Source organism: Pelodiscus sinensis, chromosome 19, assembly GCF_049634645.1.
Source record: "Pelodiscus sinensis isolate JC-2024 chromosome 19, ASM4963464v1, whole genome shotgun sequence".
NCBI lineage: Eukaryota > Metazoa > Chordata > Testudines > Trionychidae > Pelodiscus > Pelodiscus sinensis.
In genome coordinates, this window is record NC_134729.1 from 907,151 (window position 1) to 926,140 (window position 18,990).

General features: G+C 43.0%; 1 protein-coding gene across 9 annotated transcripts in view; it reads left to right on the forward strand.

Moving 5' to 3' along the window:
* LOC102445588 (homeobox protein Hox-C6) overlaps positions 1-18,990 on the forward strand; it is a 99,755-nt gene that overhangs the window by 44,266 nt on the left and 36,499 nt on the right. For 3 of the 9 annotated variants that reach the window (XR_003090634.2, XR_012896602.1, XR_003090633.2), the window contains one exon: positions 10,921-10,952. The exons of 3 other annotated variants lie outside the window; for them this stretch is intronic. Coding sequence is in view for 3 of the 6 variants with exons in the window: in XM_075901640.1 (XP_075757755.1) it covers positions 328-542 (215 nt within the window). In the remaining 3 variants the exon portion in view is untranslated. Of the gene's footprint in view, positions 1-327; positions 4,124-10,920; positions 10,953-18,990 lie in introns of all 9 variants that reach the window. 3 more of the 9 variants (XM_075901641.1, XM_075901642.1, XM_075901640.1) reach the window with 2 other exon arrangements.

Sequence of the window (18,990 nt, forward strand, 5' to 3'; positions counted from 1 at the left end):
CTGCCACCTTCTTCAGGATAAAAATCCAGCCCATGCGAATATATTTCCCTCTTTTGCCCACTTTCTGAGTGTTTCACAGGAAACAGGTTCTCTTCTGACCAGTTTGCACACGTTTGATCTTTAAAGAAAACCCAAACAAACTTTAATCGGAAGGTGTTTATAAAAGGAGAAAGTTACACCTTGACCCTTGTCAAACCCTGGTGCTCCGGGTAGACACAGATGCCCTGGGTATAAACCAAGAGGACTTGTTTATATTCTGTTGTGTGGTTATTTATTTTTGAAACCTGATTGTTTTTGGCTTTTCATGTGGTGTCTTTTATTTTCCAGAAACAGATGGCAAACGTTCCAGAACTAGTTATACTCGCTACCAAACTCTGGAACTAGAAAAAGAATTTCATTTCAACAGATACCTCACAAGGCGGAGGCGCATTGAAATTGCCAACAACCTGTGCTTAAACGAGAGGCAAATAAAAATCTGGTTTCAGAACCGGAGAATGAAATGGAAGAAAGATTCCAAACTGAAAAGCAAAGATTCCCTCTAAGCAGAGGGGCGACTCTCTAAGAAGAGGGTCAATAAATATTTACACTAGTTTTGTTGTAATCTACCTTCAGAAAACTTTTCTTGTTGGGGTGGGGAGGGAGTCGTATTGCTGAATAGACTGTGTTACATACCCTCACAAATCCATCAGACAAAGGAGTTATCTTATTAGTATGCAAAAACCTACCCTTAGCTTCCTGCAGAATTTAGTATATAGCTCTTTAGATTGTTACTCAGTGTTCTAACCTGTACGTTCTTTTCTTCGGGGAAGGGGGGGGTGTTATAATAATAATGTTGCTCAAAAACAATCCGAAGAGATAATGGGTTATATTTGATCAGTACTGTAAGAATAACAGCAATACTAACCTAAGGGAGAAAAAACGCCAAGTAAGTTGTCTAAACTCACAGAATCTTCCTTAACTGCCTGCTTAATAGAAGGAAAAAATGTTGCTATATTTTATTGTATGCAAATTAACCTCTGTATTCTGGAGCTCTGCATAAAAGACTTGACTTCTCTCCACTTTCACTTTCTGAAGTCTAAAAGAAAAATGTTTACCTTGTACGTGGGTTGGATATGGCCACAGCTTTTTTTTTTTTTCCTAGATGCACTTCTCCTCAAACACGGTAAAAACTCTTGAGACTAGTGGGTTTTTGTTTGTTGTTTTGTTTTGTTCGGGCTTAGCTTTTATTATTTTATTATTTGCATATGAAAAGAAAGGACTGGACTATGAAATAATCGACCTGAGCAATCATCCGAAATATCTGTGCAGAAGAGTAAAGCATGGAGGGGGGCAGGGGTGGGGAGGTGGGGAATGAAATGTCTGGACCTAATATTATTGTGTATTTATTTGTTGCGTAATTAACGTAGATTTGCTAAATGCTAAAAAGTATATAAAAACAAAACAATTTATACATCTTTGTTTACATGTAGTCCATTTTAATAACTTTTTCCCCCCCAATAATGTACTCCGTATATTTATTTGGTGGCAGTTTCATATGTGAAAGACCATGGAACTTATATTTTGTCATATTAAATAAACACTAAAGAATGCAAAACTTCGGCGTGCCCGCTGAGATGAACAGCCCGCTTTTGTCCTTTCCTGGAGTGGCATTCAATTCCTGGTTCTAGTTTGCTTAAAAATCTCTCTCTGAGATAACAGGGGGGCAGAATAAAGGCTCTGGACATTTCTAGACCTGGAAGCTACGAGGGGTGCGTACTTTCCAATGGTGGGGTCGTCTGGCTGTAGCGTGCGCTGCATAGGAAGCTCTGAATAAAGTGAAACCCGGCTGTTGACTCCCAACGTGCAGTTAACATGGCAGCCTTGGCTTCCGCTTCTAAACCAAGTGAACTGGCTTGGGGCTCGGTATTCATGTCCCCCAACTGACTGAGGGCCTCTTCTGCCAGGAAGACCGTTTCCAAAAACTGCCCCAAATGCCTAGTTCCGAGAAACCCCCCTGCCTACACAGCCTACCCCGGAACGCTCTTTGGGCAGCTTGAGAAGCAACATAAGAACCCTGGGTTGGAATGGCTGTGGTGCAGGATCTGGGGGTCTGCACAGTCCTGTGAACGCACCTGGCCTTTCAGCGGCCCACAGGCCCACTTCCAGCCCCACTGAAATCAATGGCACCCCCCGCCCCTCGCAGTTACTTACGGGGAGGCAGAATGAAGTCCATCTGCGAGCAGAATGAAAACCTTATAGAGGAAAACTTGATACTTTAAAATGTATTTACAGTCGCTATTTTCTATTCATATTTTATTATTATTGTTATTGTTATTATTATTATTATTTTATTATTATACGTGATTGGCCTAATTTAATACTCTTGAGTATTGTTTTGTGTATATGTGTGTGTATGTATATATATAAAGACAGAGAGAGAGAGAGAGAGAGAAAGAGAGAGAGAGAAAGCAAAGTGTGTGTATACACATGAATAGGCAGGTATAGACAAATATACGACAGATATTTGTCTATACCTGGGTGTACACACACACTATCCGTATAGACATCACACACTACTGAGGTCACCCTTGGTGTGTCTTGTGAACTATTTACAGCAGAAACAAATGCTCGAAGAAGCCAATAGCTCCATAAAACTTAACAGCATTTCCTTTACACATTTCAAACAATGGAACAATTTCCTGAATCTGGAAACAAAAGTTTCTTTTCGTGACAGTCTGGAAGTCTTTAAGGGTCCAATTACTACTGCGTGCTCCAGTGTGGAGTGTCTATATGGCTGTTCTTATTAACCCGAGAGTCCTGACCCTACCTCGTCGTATACTTTTTGTTTCTTTCTTTTCTTGTTTACTTATTATGAGGCAAGTTACAAGGATCAAGCGATGCTTTCAGAAAGGCGGGGACGTTTCATTTTATTGTCACTTAACAGTCAGATGAAAATCTCTTTCCTATTTCTGGCAGAACTGTCATTTCTCCGTCCATTACAGTGAAATACTGCTAAGCAAATCAAAACTTGGTTTGTAAATTTCATGCTGTCTGAATCAGTTTTTGCTTAACGCTCTGGCCCTCTTGACTATGTGGGCCTTGGGTAATTACAAATAGAATAATAGAGTTCTTTAACTAATCCTGGTAGGTTTTTATTTTCTACCCATGCTGTGTAAATCTATTGAGAAATTGCTCATGCACAGAAAATAATTTGGCGTATACTGGTGGCTGTTCACTAGCTAAATAGTTTTGTACCTGGTCTTATTCCTCTTTATTAAATCGTCAACATCTTTCCTTTTTTCTTGCTCGGTAAGCTGTCAAGAAACAATTAGACTTGACAGTTAAGGGTTAACAAAATCAGACCAATTTTTGCTGTACCTGAGGGAGGAGAGAGGTTTTGGTAGCTTATTTCTGTTGTTGTTTCTTTTTAAAAAACCTAACACACACAATTCCAAACTTTTTCAACGTCATAGTGCGTAGCAGCAGTCTGGTTTATTTATGATTAATTAGGTTAAGCCTTGCTTTCCTGGGGTGGGGGGTAAGATTTATTTCAACCCCTCTTTTTTTTTTAAAGAGTCATGTCCCAGGACTGATTCATTTTTGATAGTTTTTTTTTCTGCTTCCTCTCAATCCTTTCCCCAAGATCTCTGAAAAACAAGAAGGAAATAAAAAATGACTTACCTTTTCCGTGTCAACCCCAGTGTGAACTTAAAATGGCCCAGAAAAACCAAACAGACCAAAGTTCCATTAAAAAAAAAATCCCGCATGATTATTACTATTAATATCACCATAATTATTGAGCAAAGGCCTTTTAGTTTCACTGAGAACATGAGAACATTAGCAGAAATACGCATGGCTTCTATGTGAATTTAGTAGTTTAAAACTTTTGAAGGTTATTTATGTGGATGGCCCTAAGCAAAAGCCCTGAATGGCTCCCAGAGAGCACGTGATGTCATTAAACTAAGTTTTATGGTTTGGGGGAGCTGACAAACCCACAATATATTTACATCATATATAATCTAAACTGTCCAACCATCGCAGCTGCTAGAGCTGCTTAATGCTGGGACAGTGGGACAAGGCATTTAGTGTGGATTACGGCGTCTCAGACTGGTACATCTTACCAAATGGATCCCAAGCGTTCTAAGTAAGTTAATTTCCCTCCCCTCCCTCCCCCCTTCTGTCTCGTTTTCTGGGGGGGAAAAACCCCATTGCATCCAGTGAGTCTTATTAAAATAGAACGTGGGAATTCTGTGTATCCTATGATGGGGAGGGGGGCGGTGTTCTAAAGGCAGGACTTTGCTTTTTGTTTGTTTGTTTGTTTGCTGTATGAGAAACTAGTATGTCTGGCGTTTTAAATGACGGGGGAAGGGTTATCAAGCGAACAACAAGCAGGAACTTTATCTAGAAGGAATATCAGCCCCCTCCCTCCTTCCCCAGGGCTTGTGGAAATTAGATAAGGCCAGAAAGCTCTCGATATTACTGGGTAAAGAGAGCCATTCCGCCCCCCTGTCCAACCCCACCTTCCCTTCTCGACAATACAATACTGAAAGAAAGCGAAAGGTGGAAAGATTGGGCTTTAGATTCGCCCCACTTTTTTTTCTGCTCAGATCATTTCGGCTCGCGCTTGAGTTGTTGTTGTTGTTTGTTGCTGTTTTGAAGGAGCACAATATAGAGCTTGCCTCTTTTTTTTTTTTTTTTTAAAGCTTGCTGGGTGGGGATGAACATGCGCACTGCTGGGGGGGAGAGGTCGCGCAGGAGAGAAATCTGCAAGCGTGATTCCTGCGCTCCTTTGATGCTGTTGGCAGGTGTGTTATAGGCAGGCATGAACTCTGAGCGAGGCAGGGTTGGAGACAGGCCGAAGAATTTGTAAACTCCCTGTCGCAGATAAGATCTAAGGCAATAGACACTTGGCAGCTCTGTTTTCTTCGGAAGAATATGATCCGATCGCTCATCCCTGGTCCTCGCTTTTTGGATACCTCTCCCCTGCCCCTCTCCTCCCCCCCCCCCCCCCCGCCGCTGCCCATTCCACAAGGAGGAGAGGTTTCTCTTCGTCGTCTTGCGTCCTTGGGTTTTCCGGGACAGGTTTCCAACTGGAACAATGCGGGAGACCCCAAACGGGGCAGGCCAGGAGTCCAAGCCCTGTTTACACGTAGCCTGGAGACAGGGATGGTTTCCCTTCGAGATAATTGGCCACAATCCTAGGCAGGGACAGTTTGGGGGCAGGCAGGACCGGGGCTCATCTCTGAAAAGCTCACTCCAAACAGCGTGTCCTGTTCAAAGTCAGAGCTGTCATATTCAGTGAAAGGGGCCGGGGGGAGGGGGGCGAGGGTCAGGGAAGGTAGCACTGACCGGTAATCGGTAAGAAATCCCAGTCGTAATTCTGCGTGTGTTGCTCCGATTGTACTTATGAGCGTGCCTGGGTTTGTTTACATGCCACATTCCCCCTCCTCCCCGGTTCATACAGAGCTCTGTGAACCTGAGTGTCAAGAGAAGTGTGTAATCCTATGGCACCGCGCTTGGGTGGATTGGGGTGCGCTCGACCCTGGTGTTAAACAGAGGACTTTTTTCCTAGTTCAAAGGAAAAGGACGGAGGAGTGTGTGTGTGTGGGGGGGGGGGGTCTATCTGTGAGGGAGACAGGTCTGGAGGTGTGAAGATATAAAATGTTTGGCTGTTCAGGGGCCAAGTACATCCCACTGAGAACAATGGAGAATCACACACACACACTCCCTGGATCTAATGACTGATACACAAACACACACGTGATCCAATATCACACACCCCGCCCCCTGGGTCTAATGACTGGGACATACACAGGATGTAATGGCTGATACACACACACACACACTTCTGAACAATGGTGGTGGGGGGAGGGAAATCCATTATTCTTAATAGGAGCTTCCTGGGAGCTGGCCTTTGACCCAAAGGGTCCAATTCTGCATGCTGTACACCCCACAAAAGAAGCCAGCGGAGGAGGAGGAGGGAAGGAAGGAGGAGAATGCTCATTAAACTTTAGGGTCTTTGTCTGCCAAACCTGCATGAAACGGGGATTCCCGGGGAAAAAAGGAGGATTTCCACCGAGCAAACAGCCTTCCTTTTCAGGAGGGGTTGGAAAATCAGGACTCTCCCTCCACTGGGAAGGTTGTAACCTCCCTCCCCGGGCAGAAAAGCAAGAACTGTGACCATAGGCCCTTGTTTGTATGCGGAGGCCAGATGCCTTCACGTGGGTGCTGCTGATGTTACTTAGGGTCTTCATACATGTTTAAAAGAAGCTGCCCAGTCCGTGTGGCTCCCATCATGGGTCTGGTCCCCTCCGTACAACCCCACAATCTCACATCCACTCGCGCTCAATTTGATTCAGGCCTAACGACGCCTCCCCTAGTGATGGGCGCGGGGACACAGATTCACCCCTTGCTAACAGGCAGAAAGGCTTGCTGAGGACTGCAGAAAGGTCTGGGCCCGGTTCTGTTCCCCTTCACTGCCGAGGCCCGGAGGAGAACTCCACCTGGCCTGTGGAATTCCCACGCGCCTTCAGAGAGGTTGTTCTCTGTAGAGGAGGAGGTGACATCAGCCATCCTCATTCCGCTGGGAAAATTACCTTGACTTGAGTGGGGCCAGGTTTTCACATGGGTGTGCTAAGAGCAGCCCAACTGTAGTGCTCTAGTGAGGGGCAATTCTTACTGAAGTGTATGCTTATTTTCTCTACGCAAAACCCCCTGGGTGTCCAGTATTTACCTCTGTGTATATGTAGATACTATGTGCGTCCATGCACCCATAAAATCACCCTGCATGTGTATTCAGCCTTCAAAGGGTCACACACAGTCATGGGTGTCTGTACAGAGATCTACTCATACATATTCATTATAGAAAAAAACCACTGGGCCTCATTTACTCTATGTGTAACTTTATTTACTTCTGAGTAGTTACAACATGGGGCTGATTTCTGTTTGCAACCTCGTGTTTTTTTTTTTTTATATTTGACCCGGTTCTCCATTATGGGCCAAAATTTCCAGAACCCTAGCCTCATAATTAGGACCAGATTTTTCCAAAAAGGCTCTGAAGCCAGAAGCTCTCTGGTGTTCCCCTTATGGTCTGTTTTTTTCCCTCCCCCACCCCCAAAGAGCTGCATGTCCAGCCTACCTCCACAGCCATATGTGTGTTCCTCTGCCCTTCCCCCACTTCTGGGTACGCCTGGGTTAGCTCTAGGGTCCCTTCATGGTGCGGTGGGGTCTGGCATGAGAGCTCTCTCCTGGGGAAGCTGAGATGGGTTTGGCCTGCTCTCTGCAACAAAACTCGGACTGGTGAGTCGCTCTCGGCCACGTGGGAGGGGGTTAAAAAAACCCGAGGGAAGGGACTCCCAGCCAGCAAACGCGGAAGCTTAGAACTGTAGATTCTCTGGGGCTCAAAGCGCAGCTCTGTCCTGCAAAGCGCTGGGCGAATTCGGAAGGTGCGCAGCTGTTTCATTTGCTGTGGGCCTCAAGGCAAGCCGAGGGGGGAGCCCGCACGTGGGTTTCCCCCGCTTTTTCTTGCAGGACCTCCAACTTGTTCCAGGTCCAGGAATAACACAACAAAGGGGGTGCTGGAGTAGAATAGGCCGGAGGCTTAGCTGTACTCCAGCTTTGTGACGGCGGGAGGCATATCCAAACCTCCCCCCTCCATTTCTCCATATAGAAATGTTATTTTAATATCTAGCGGGACCAATCCCCTCCCTTTACCAGGGAATCCCCCCCCCCCCCTTGGAACCAACCCGGTGTCTTCCCAGAAGCTTTGGGTCTGACAACGCCCTTTTCTCTCAAGCGCCAAGATCCCAAAGTTTCCTCGAGTTAAGAAGTTTCTTCAGAAGGAGAAGCGGCACTTCTGAAGGTCGTGGCTGCAAAGGATAAGAGCTCTGGGTTTCAACTCCGATTTGCAGAGGAGGGAAGGGTTTCTCGCGCCCAAATAATCTGATTCAATTGGTTTCCACCTGCAACTCGCATCCCCAAAGTCCATTATTTGTTTGCGCTTTAAGAACAAGATTGATCCGGGCCCAGACTGGCTGGGTCATTTCATCTTCTCCAAGAGGGGACATTCTTGCCCGGTGAAATCTCTACTTTTAATGTAGGTTCCTCCAGAGCTAAATATTTCTGAAGTGCTTTGAGGAATGCAGTGTTTGCCTTCCCATCCCTATGACTCGTGGCTGTATTATTATTTTTCTTAATGTGTATGTGGTGGGCTAACATTTCATCACGAGAAGATGGAAAGTTTTGCCTGGAAGATTTGTGGACTTTTAGCCCAAGGATCACACCAGGCATGCGCAGAGTGGAGTCACGTGGCCCACTGCTCGCCAGTCAAAAGGGGGGAGAGGTTGCACACGCCCTAAAATAGATTAAAAACAAGACAAAAAAATTAAACATGTTTTGAGTAGCAGAAGCGAATGTGACATATCAGTCACCTTCCTTTTGCTTCCCTCCCCCCAACATTAGCATGAGCTTGCGGTGTTATCTAAAGTTGCACCGTTTTGAGAGTTGTTTTTAATTGGAACAGAAATACAGTCCAAGTTTTGCCACCGATCCAGGTTAAATCACAGTGCTCAGATGTACTCATCTTTGTGTGCGGTCAGGTTGGGATATTTACAATTCAGAAGCACTCTGCCTGCTTTGGAATTGAAATAGAGCTAAAACCTACTTCAATGAAATTACTGCACAATATTCACACGCAACATTTGAAACGACCTGTTTTGGGAAAGGAGGGGGGAAATGGCGTTGAAATAACAGCATTTCCTGGCATTTTACTACGTTCAAATCCTACATATCGTCCTGGGAACATTTATGTTACAGGTAAACAAACTAAATAAAATAACAAGAACCAAGGAGCCAGAAAACCATGAGTTAGCAGTTCCAAAACTGCAGCAACTGCGAGTCCATATAATTGGGTTCCATCCTATTATGACAGTTGGGATACTTTATTATCTATTGTCAGACGCAACCAACATCTGTGCTCGCCTTGCACAAGACTTGCTGTGCAGAGACCCTCGTTCCATTTAAAAAAAATATAGTAGGGTTATAACTTTTTAATCCCCTTCGGAAGATTATATAGGAAAGGTTTGGAGCGGGCAGTTGCCAGAGATATGTGATAGCCCTAAAGCAAGGTTTTATCTGGTCCTTTACAGCCACCATATTTGATCTGCCTTCTAAAGAGGATGCCCAAGCAAAGAGAAAGTAGAGAGGTTTTATAATAGGGGCAGGTCTGAATATTCCCAAGCGAATTGGTGTGGACTGTCTAGATGGTGCTGGGTCCTGCCGTGAGGGCAGAGGACTGGAGTAGATGATCTCTTGAAGTCCCTTCCAGTTCTAGTGTTCTATGATTCTATGAAATTCCCAAGCAAGGCAAATTGAAGGAAAGAATATTTTCCAGTTGTCCTCGAAAGAAAGAAAGAAAGGAAGGGGAAATGAAACTAAGCGCATGTAATTCACTTTCCTTTTTTTTCTATGCTACATCCATAATGAAAAATAACCATTCAAGGCGTCTAAAAGTACGTTGCCGGGTATTGTCCAGGGTATTAAAAGCGAATATTGGTACAGTACTGAGAAAGTCTAGAATGCTCTGAGATGTGTTATGGGCATTAAGATATTTAAGATTCTGCGAGTCTTACACAGGAAGAAAGTTTTGGTGCGACTTCAGATGTAGATTATATTCTTTCCAGAGGGTCTTTCACTGTTTAACTCTTCGTTCGGTTATAGGTTTTATGATTCATTAAACAAAACCTCTCCAGTGTAGCCGGTACATTATTCCCATTTCTTCAGCAGATTTGGCCGCTTTGATTGTTAAGGGCGAATGACATTGTTTGAAAACTGTGTTATGTGTCAGGATCAATGCAATAGCCACAGTCAACATTTGTATTTGCCATTTCCCTACCGTAGGAATTTTTTTTTAAAGTTCATATTAAAAACTCTTTTTATAAGAAATCATGTTGCGTGCGAATGGCCCATAGGAGCGAGTCCTAAATGCCTTCGAATATAAGGTTAGCGAGGCGCTGGGGAAAAAAGGGAGGTAGAAGGAAGAAATTAAACTAGCTAGCTAAAATAAGGTGCACTCCAAGGGTGAGGTGGTCTCAGGATGCTGGCTTCGGTTATTCTCCCGGTGGTTTTTAAACATCGCCTTCCCCCTTTTCTTTTCTCTTTTACGAAGCGCGGTGCAGAAATCTGCCTATGCAGATAGTACGGAGGGATTGATTGTATCGCTTTAGCATCTGATCCTCAAAAGCGCGCTCCTGTCAAACGATGCTTTGATCGGAGGTTTCCCGGTCCAGCGCTGAATTCCGAGTTACCGATTTTTGGTAAACGTGCGATTTCCCTTTTTCCCTTATTGCCCTCGCACGAATGCCTATCCGTTCACGAGATGGCTAGCTTTCCCCAGTGTGTTCACCCCCCCCACACACACACTTTCTCTTCATTGTTCCACTCACCAGACTGCTGCTTATATTATTTTTAAAACTCCATGTTTGTTTTCCTAGCCAAACCAAAACGTGATAGTAGCCGAAGCGCACGATATTTTGATATAAATGAAGAAATATCATGTTATTCTCCCCTCACTAGAGTCTTTGCTCTGCATCTTATTCATTTTTTCCTCTCCTTTAGTATAGATCCATAAAGACATATTACAGACACAGACACACAAAATCCTCTCTTGGCACTTAACAGATTTCTCTAATTCATGTCTCAACAACAAAATAATCACATGGGAAGGGAGAGGTGCTACTGTTGACCTTTCTATTTATTTCTGTCCGCGGCAGGATTAGAGTTTGCTTGAGTTTAGGTAACATGAACTGGAGTGTAATCTACAAGGAAGTGTAGTCAACTTGCAAAGTGCTCCAGTCTGCCCACGGCTGGCGTGTATGGATCGTCACGTTAGGGCATTAGCTTATTGTATCTTTCTTTAAAAAAATGAAACTTTCTTTTCTGTAGGTTTGGCCATGACAAAATGGAGAGAAACACCAGTAAGTACTTTTCTTTCTTTCTTTCTTTCTCTCTCTCTCTCTCTCTCTCTCTCACAAAACCAGTGTCCTTGTTTTTTAGACTCACAAGCCGTGGGTGCCTATATTTTGTTTCATCTTTCACAAAAGGGGTGGCTGACTAGACTTTTATTACAGGAGGTTTTTTTTCCCCCCCTGTCAGGAAAGGAGGGGGAAGAGGGGGGTTGTAAACGCAGGTAGGTGTCCGTTTTGATCTGTCGCTAATCACAGGAAGTGAGGGGTCTGTGTCTTTAAGGTTGTAAATTCCACAGATCTGTTTTTAGTTCCATTCCTAAAGGTACCTCGCGGGAAAAATGTGGCTTTTTAAAAATTTTTAAATAATCTCGTGCTAAGATCTGGAAATGGTCGATTACGCCCAGTGTCCATCTGCACTATTCTCGCTAAAAAAAAATAAACGAAACAAAAATGGTTGTCTCTCTTAGCTGGTGACCCAGCCTCATGTGAAGGCAGAGACAGTGGGAATATAGGTAGCCCCAAGTATCTCCCTAAAAACGGTCTTCAGGCCTCGCGATCCTTGTTAACTCCATTTGCCCTAAAAAAATTGAACTTATTTTGCTTAAACATCGCCCAAACAGAGGTCAAGTGAAGGTTTCCTGGGGCGGTGGGCAGCCTTCACTGTTGTTGTGATTGTTGTTGTTAATAATAATAGTCCGATTTATCCCGTAGAGCTTGTGTTAGGTTTCCTTTTCGAGTATTCCGCTAGGTTGATGGGTTTATGTAATTAAAGACAGGCTAGAGGTTGGTGGTTGTTTTCCCTCCCTTCCTCTCCCTTTCCTTCTGCTCCATATTGTGTACTTTTGTGGCTGTGATGTATGGTATCCAGCAGGAGAAAACCATACTTTACAAACATGACTAGGATTTGTGCTCTAACCAGGCTACGCAGTAATGAAAATAGAAACCCACACACACACTGGGCAGTTTTCTGTGGAACTCAGAGAGCGAAAAGGTTAGGTACATGATCAGTAGGCAGATAGAGTAAGATTTTGTGTGTGTTTTCTTTACTGCTACATCTGGTTAAATACACTTAAGCCAGAAACTAACCGATTATCAAAGCGATCCATTTTGGACCCCCTCGTGAAAATGAGCGTCTGTGTGTATAATCCGCGCTGACGGCTAACTTCTTTAGTACTGAGTATCTTTCAGAGTCTTTTCCGCTCTGTCTCTCTCTCCTCGGCATGGTGAAAAGTGCTATCTCCATAAAATAGCATTGTGTGTGTGTGTGTGTGTGTGTGTGTGTGTGTGTGTGTGTGTGTGTGTGAGAGAGAGAGAGAGAGAGAGAGAGAGAGCATTCAGCCAACGTGGCCAATGAATTATCTAATAGACATTCTCCAATTAAAAACAAAAAGACCCCCCCCCCATTAGTTTTGCTTTCCCGACCCTTTGGCTAGGAATAAAACATCTGAATGTCGGGGGCTAGAGAAATATTTACCCATAGACACAATGTGACACGTTACATCTGTCTCTGCTTTTTCTTGGGTACCTGTCTCTGTCGAAATTAATTCTGTAGAGAAAAAATATATAAAGCTTTAAAAAAATCCAGTCCAGGCTCAAAGTTGCTGGTCCATGTGTAAGGGAAGAAGTGAAGTATGAACAAACCGATATTTTATGTTAGGTTCCTGCCATGCGGCGCTGCCTGACTTCCTACCTAATTCTTCTTAACTTATTCCAAATGGCTGCTTAAACTAGGATTTTGCGGGTCTAGGGGGCCTGTTATGATGAGCTCTCTGCTGCCTCACCTTCCCCTTGCTCCTGGAGCTAGCCCCAGCTGCTAAACTCTGGGTGGAATCCCACCCATCTGTTGCCTGCCCATCCCATGGGGAGGGGGGTGTCTATCTCTGGTCCCCTGGCTGTTTACCTTGCCCTTTGGCCAGGTTTGGGGTGTGAAACCCCTTTAGCTTTTCCAGGATTCGAACCCATTATTCAACGCATCGGAGGCCCAATTGAGCTGAGCCAGTCCTCGCGCAATAAGGCAGCCGGGTCCTTATCAGGTTTGAATTGATGCTAGCGGCCTGGTTCTGTATATCATTCCTGAGATTTCTCTTGTCCAACTCCGCGGCTCCTTTGGCTTCTGTGGACTTGACTAATGACTGCTGCAAACGACAATGCCTGCAGAATTCTAATCGGCGGGATGAGTCGAGCCACACTTATTTACACTTCTTGAATTTATTTTTAAAACACGCCACAGCCGCCGAAGTTGAGTTAAGTCCTGCCTGCTGCTCTGAAGCGCCCACCCTCGGAATTACGGGAACTAATAAACGTTTTATTAAAAGGTTTTGATGGAGTCACCTTGGGGATTAACTAAGATAATAGTTTATGGCACAGTGCAAGATTAAACTGAAAGTACCCTAGTGGAAAAAAAATAAACATTACAGATAACAAGAAACTCATCTTCAACCATGATGGTCCATTGTTGCCATTCTCCATCGCCCAAGGAAAGTTATTTTGTAACATTCAGATATCTCATTTGGAAGCTGAAGGCAATTAAAAGGTTTCTTCAGAATTCCCTGTGTCGTCTTGACTCGTTAGTACACACCAGGGTTGTGAGTTTATGCCTTAGATATTTGGACAGAGAGGGGTGATCGACAGAAAATCGAGATGGGCAGAGCTATCCACAGATAGCATTGGAAAGCAGAAGAGTCAAGTCAACATAGCAGCCAACTTTTCCTCGTCAGTCCTCCTTAACTAACTCCCAGTGCCTCGTAGAACTGTGTTCATCACCCTACACCAACATTTCTACACACACAGTTGTGGGTCCGTCGCTGTGTGTGTGTGTGAAGTATGCATATAGGTGTGTTAGCTGTGTGTGTAAACATTCACAGGCAGAGATATGAATAGGTATAAAATACTTCATTTGAGATACGGGATAGGTAATATTTACATTTCACTTCATAATATATCTGATGCATTTAGTATATAGATGCACAATACACTGTGTGTAAATGTGTAGTTATGTATAGTGCATGTGTGTGTCAGTCTTGTACCTTTTAAATATAAAAGCCCTATGCATGACACTGGCTAGGAGAATTGATATCTGTAAGGTTTTAATAACAGTTAGCTATTGATTCAGGCGCTCGCCAGTCTATAACCTAGAAGGAGGAAAATCTTGGTACATCTCATCTAATTAGACCCTACCTTAGAGCTAGCTCTGGGATGTGCAGTCTGGTCATTCGAACCCCAAGGGTTCTCTGTTGCTGCCCTTTGCTTTAAAAAAGTGTCCCGTGATGGCTTCGCATCCCCAGAGAGACCCACCACCGAGTTGATTTTAAATTGCGAAGGGTGTCAGGAGTGACTAGCAACCTGAGGCCTATTATTTCCCCATAGACTCCGATTCAGAAATCGGCGCTTTCCCTTTGCCGTTTACACGGCCACAGCGTGCTAGGGCGCCTGGAAGTGTGACCCCCCACTTCGCCCGAATTGTTGTCCCTTGCGCCAGCGAAGAAGGGAATCCAGCGGGGAGAGGAGGCGTTTTGGCAGGGCGATATGCTGGAGGGAGGCTCTTTCTGGACACGAAGGCACAGTAGGGTTTGTCAGAGTCCCCTGAAGTGAGAGGACAACGTAGCCAACTCTAATACTGACCCTTCAAATTGAGGTACCTCTCCTGGGCGGGTTGGGATGGTTTTCTAGTCCCCTGTACAATTAAAGTAACTAATATTCTCCTTCTCTGCTGCCTTGGGGGCTACGCCCCAAACCTCTTTGCTCTAGGCATCTTCAAAGTCCTTGTCAGAAGTAGCGAGGTGCTGTCACTGGCAGAATCAAGCTGTAGAAACGCACCCTCTGTAATTATAAAAATGCTCGCTCTGGGGAAGGATTTCGAGGCTAAATGGGTTAAGCTAGTAAGTGCCACTCAACAAGAAGCTTTCTAGAATAATACAGGACAAGAGCTGTCTAAAGTGTGTATATATTTCCATCCCATTCCATAACATCCACCTAACTTCCCACTGAACAGCTCTCTCGGCACCTTCTCACCCCTCCCATACCCGTAGAAGACCAATGTTTTCTTTTCAACTTAACCTATGGTCCAGAAGCAAGAGATGAGTCATTACAGGTATTGTTTGTGTAGAAAAAGTCAAGGAGAAACCCTATCGCCTGTCTATAATTCACTTAAAAAGATCCTCCATCAAAGGTGGGGGGGGGGTGTGTTTTTTTTGGTCTCCGTGCTGAAAAGGGTACAGAGACGGGTGTATTCAGAAACGATTGATTATAACTAAAATATATATTTTCAGTCTTTTAAATAGGGTTTAAGGGGCTCAAGGAGAGAAAAAAAAAAGAAGTGATCATTGTAGCTATGTGGATCATTCCAGGCAAGCAAATATTATATAAAAGTATAAAAAAAAACCTTTATTGATCCAGGTTTATTAGTTAATTTCATTTAAAAAACAGTTATTCTTTAAGGACCATCTTTAACAGGTATGGTTTCCTAGTTCTTACACCTGCAAGACATATATTTTCTTTTCGACCTCCATGAAATCACACGAGAAGTTATAAAGAATGGACACAGAGGTTGTTTACCCATCCTGGGTACTTTGATCTATTAAAACATAATCCTATTTTTTTAAAAGCAAGAGCTTGTTTCCTACGGAGCAGCAAGTTATTTTTAGGCCTCTGTATAGCTCAGGTCCTGAAGGGTTCATGCACTGAGGTCCCATATAAATAACAACAACACTAATAAAAAGGGATTTGTAATACAGATTCAAATCGCCTCTCAGCGAAAGGGGTTCTTAAAACTAGATTTTCAGGGGGGTTCTGGGGGAAGGTGAGAGAAAGAAAACCAACAATTTCTCCAGCATAAAAATGAAACATCAAATTAGTTTGCCTCTGGGCTTCATTTTTCCCCTTCTACATTATAACTAGTTATTGAACTAGCTAGAAGATCTAAAGGCCCTTTGTGAGGAGACAAATTTCAATGGAGTTCCCCCATCAATAACTCCTTGGCAGTGACCTATTGGATCAAGTCAAACAGTTGAGGTGAAATTCGGGTCACGCTGTCTAACCAATATTAAAATGGGCCCACTTTTTAAAAAGCCACTTTCAACGAGATTTGAAGAAAATTGAATTCCCGGGTGGAGTAAAAAAAGGGGGGGGGGCGGGGGGAGAGAGAAAGAGAGAGATTGAGAAAATGGTTTGCATATTTTTTTTTACAAACAAACAACAGGAATTCATCTTTAATATTTTAGAAAGAAGGGGTAAATATTTACATTATTACAGATTCAGAGACTAAAGAGCCTAAAAAGAAAAATGCGAAGGCTAGTACTTCTGGTGACATGCTCGGGTTATTAAAATCGTTTTAGGCCGATTCATTACTTTTACTGACAACAGAGTTAAGAAAAAATCAATTAAACATTTGCATATTTCTTTGCATAAATTAGACCTGTCTATTTGCATTATGAAGGAACAAAAAGAAAAAAAGGTCTTTTTGCACTTACTGCTTTCAAGTTGTTAGAAAAATTAAAATTTAATTAATTGCATGTCATTGCATATGTCACAGAAAAAGCAACTATTTTTTTCCTGCAAGGAATTGTCTGCCTTCCCCCCACAGCACACACACTAATGTAACATATTGTATAATAATCGCCTTAAAATAAACCCTTAAATGCTTGAAATAAAACTCTACTCAAATTTATTTCCTTCCTCTGAATCTCAAGAAGAGATAGTTCATAGTGTGCGGTTTGCTGTTTTATTATTATTATTAAACCTTGCATAACAAAACCCCAGTAGATAGATACTTCATTTTTCTAAGATGCACAGATTGCTAATGGCTTGAGGTACAGGTTACCAAACGGTCAGTATGGTAATAGCTAAGACAATGAATCCGCAGAGACAATAGTGACTTATTTTTCTTCAGTACTGTCAGAAAGGCGCTTTGTACTCAAAAATGTTCTCGAAATGGTAACCAGATCTATATTTTGCAACCTGATTCCTGGGTAGAGAAGGAAATAAAGACCAGAAATTATTTTTTCGAGGGGCTATATTTCTCTTGGCGTTGGCAGTCCGAAACTGTTTGTCGACATTGTTGTGTTGGCTGGGGAAATTGAGGCGAAAGAGAGAGAGAGAGAGGGGTCGGAGGGGAGGGTTATAGACAAAAGAGCCAGATTCTTGTACAACTATTCTTAACACGTCCTTGCAGACTTATTTTATGGAGAAAAAAATTCTGCCAAACACTTAAAAGCAGGAGGTTCATCTAAAAACTCCACTAGAAAGAAAGAAAGAAAGAAAGAAAGAAAGAAAGAAAGAAAGAAAGAAAGAAAGAAAGAAAGAAAGAAAGAAAGAAAGAAAGAAAGAAAGAAAGAAAGAAAGAGAAAACTGTGTATGGAAAGGGGGATATTTTTGTGCATTGTTTAGAAATAATGTACAGGAAACCAAAATAAAAGGGGGAAATGAATTTAGATAGACAAGGCAAAAAGGCCAGGCCCTCCTTTTAAATAAAAAATTATCATTCTTTTAAATATCTGCAATTAAGTCCAAAGGCTACAAGAATAGCAAGTCATTGAAATAAAATTGCAGTTCTCCCTTGGCCATCTGGAACAATGAGCCAAAAGCTTTTTTAAGCCTTAGAACTGTAGGTCTTTAACTCGGTGGTAGAAATTGGTTTGGGTGACCTTCCCGCCTTGGATTTTTTTGAACTCTTTAGTTGTTGTTTAGGATAATCACCTAATATTTTCGTAGAGAACTACCTGTAGGTATTTTTATCCCTCTCATTTGGGGCTTACCGGGATTCATGTATTTAAAAAGACATGCCTAGCTAAAATTACTTTATTAACTCTACATTTTTAGTCAATATCCCCGTAGCCTTGGAGTAAAGTTTTTGCATCAGTATGAACAATAAAGGTCAGAATCCAGCACGAGTCCAGGGTTTTGGAGAGCCTGAGATATCGCCAGTGAAAAGGAATTTACTGGATAAATTGGAATCCATGTTTTGGATACCAGAATCCATTTCCACTAATGTCTTTGGCATGATTTTCCCCCTCTTTCCCCTCGCCACTTTTCTGTAGAGATCGTTCTACTTGATGGGACACCTCTAACTTTAATAAAGTAGGTAAATCCACTGGGTGAGCAATTAGGCCATGGGAAAGCCATGCCAATAAAAACCCTACATGCTAGGTAATAACACACACACAAAAAATGAGTTTCCACGTGCAACCGTGCCAAGAGACATAGGGGTCTGAGTCTTTGTGCGAGGCAGGACGTTCAATCACACATATGCAATGCAAGACACAGCTGTAAACGTCTGAAGCAACATGCTTAGTGAGTGGTCTTTGCCTGCTTTCCAACTTTCCTCCAGCCAGAGAGCATTATTTCCAAGCATCACCCACCCCCTCAAACCTCAACCCCACACGTGCCAAATTACACAGTCGTCTATATGGACCCTGTAGAATCGAATTTGTGTGAATATCTGAGTCACAAATTCGTCTCTAGGGGAGTATATGGACGATGCCAGAGCCTTGTAAAGTTCTGCTTTCTCCTTTGATTCCCTTAATTGCAGCTGTTCTAATTAAATCCTCAAATACTGGTTATGTCATTTTAAAAGGTAGTTACTCAAGTGCAAAACAGCTTTTGCCTCTGCCAGGGCAGGCGTGGGGGTGGCTTGTTAGAGGTAGGCTGAATAATAATGATGATTGGGGATGAGGATCATAATAATAATAAAATCACATTATTACTTTTCATATAAAAGAAGAAACAGCAGAAGTCTCCGCCAACAGCACACACAAAAAAAGCCCCAACCATTTCATGTGACTGATTTATGGCGTTTTACAACCCCATAAAAGCTGTAGCAATGAGCCAAAAGCCGCCGACACCGCTGGCACGTTTAGTCTAATAAATAAAACATAAACAGTTAACTTTATGTGTCACTTTTATTGTTATCAAGTAAAATATGGCGATGCCCTGCAAGCTATGATTTTCAGCTATAATTGTTATCAAGCAGTACAAGGGATTAATCCGACTCCCTCTGCCCCTCTGCCTAGTGCAAGCCATAGATAAAACCCTTAATTGCAACAACTGCTCT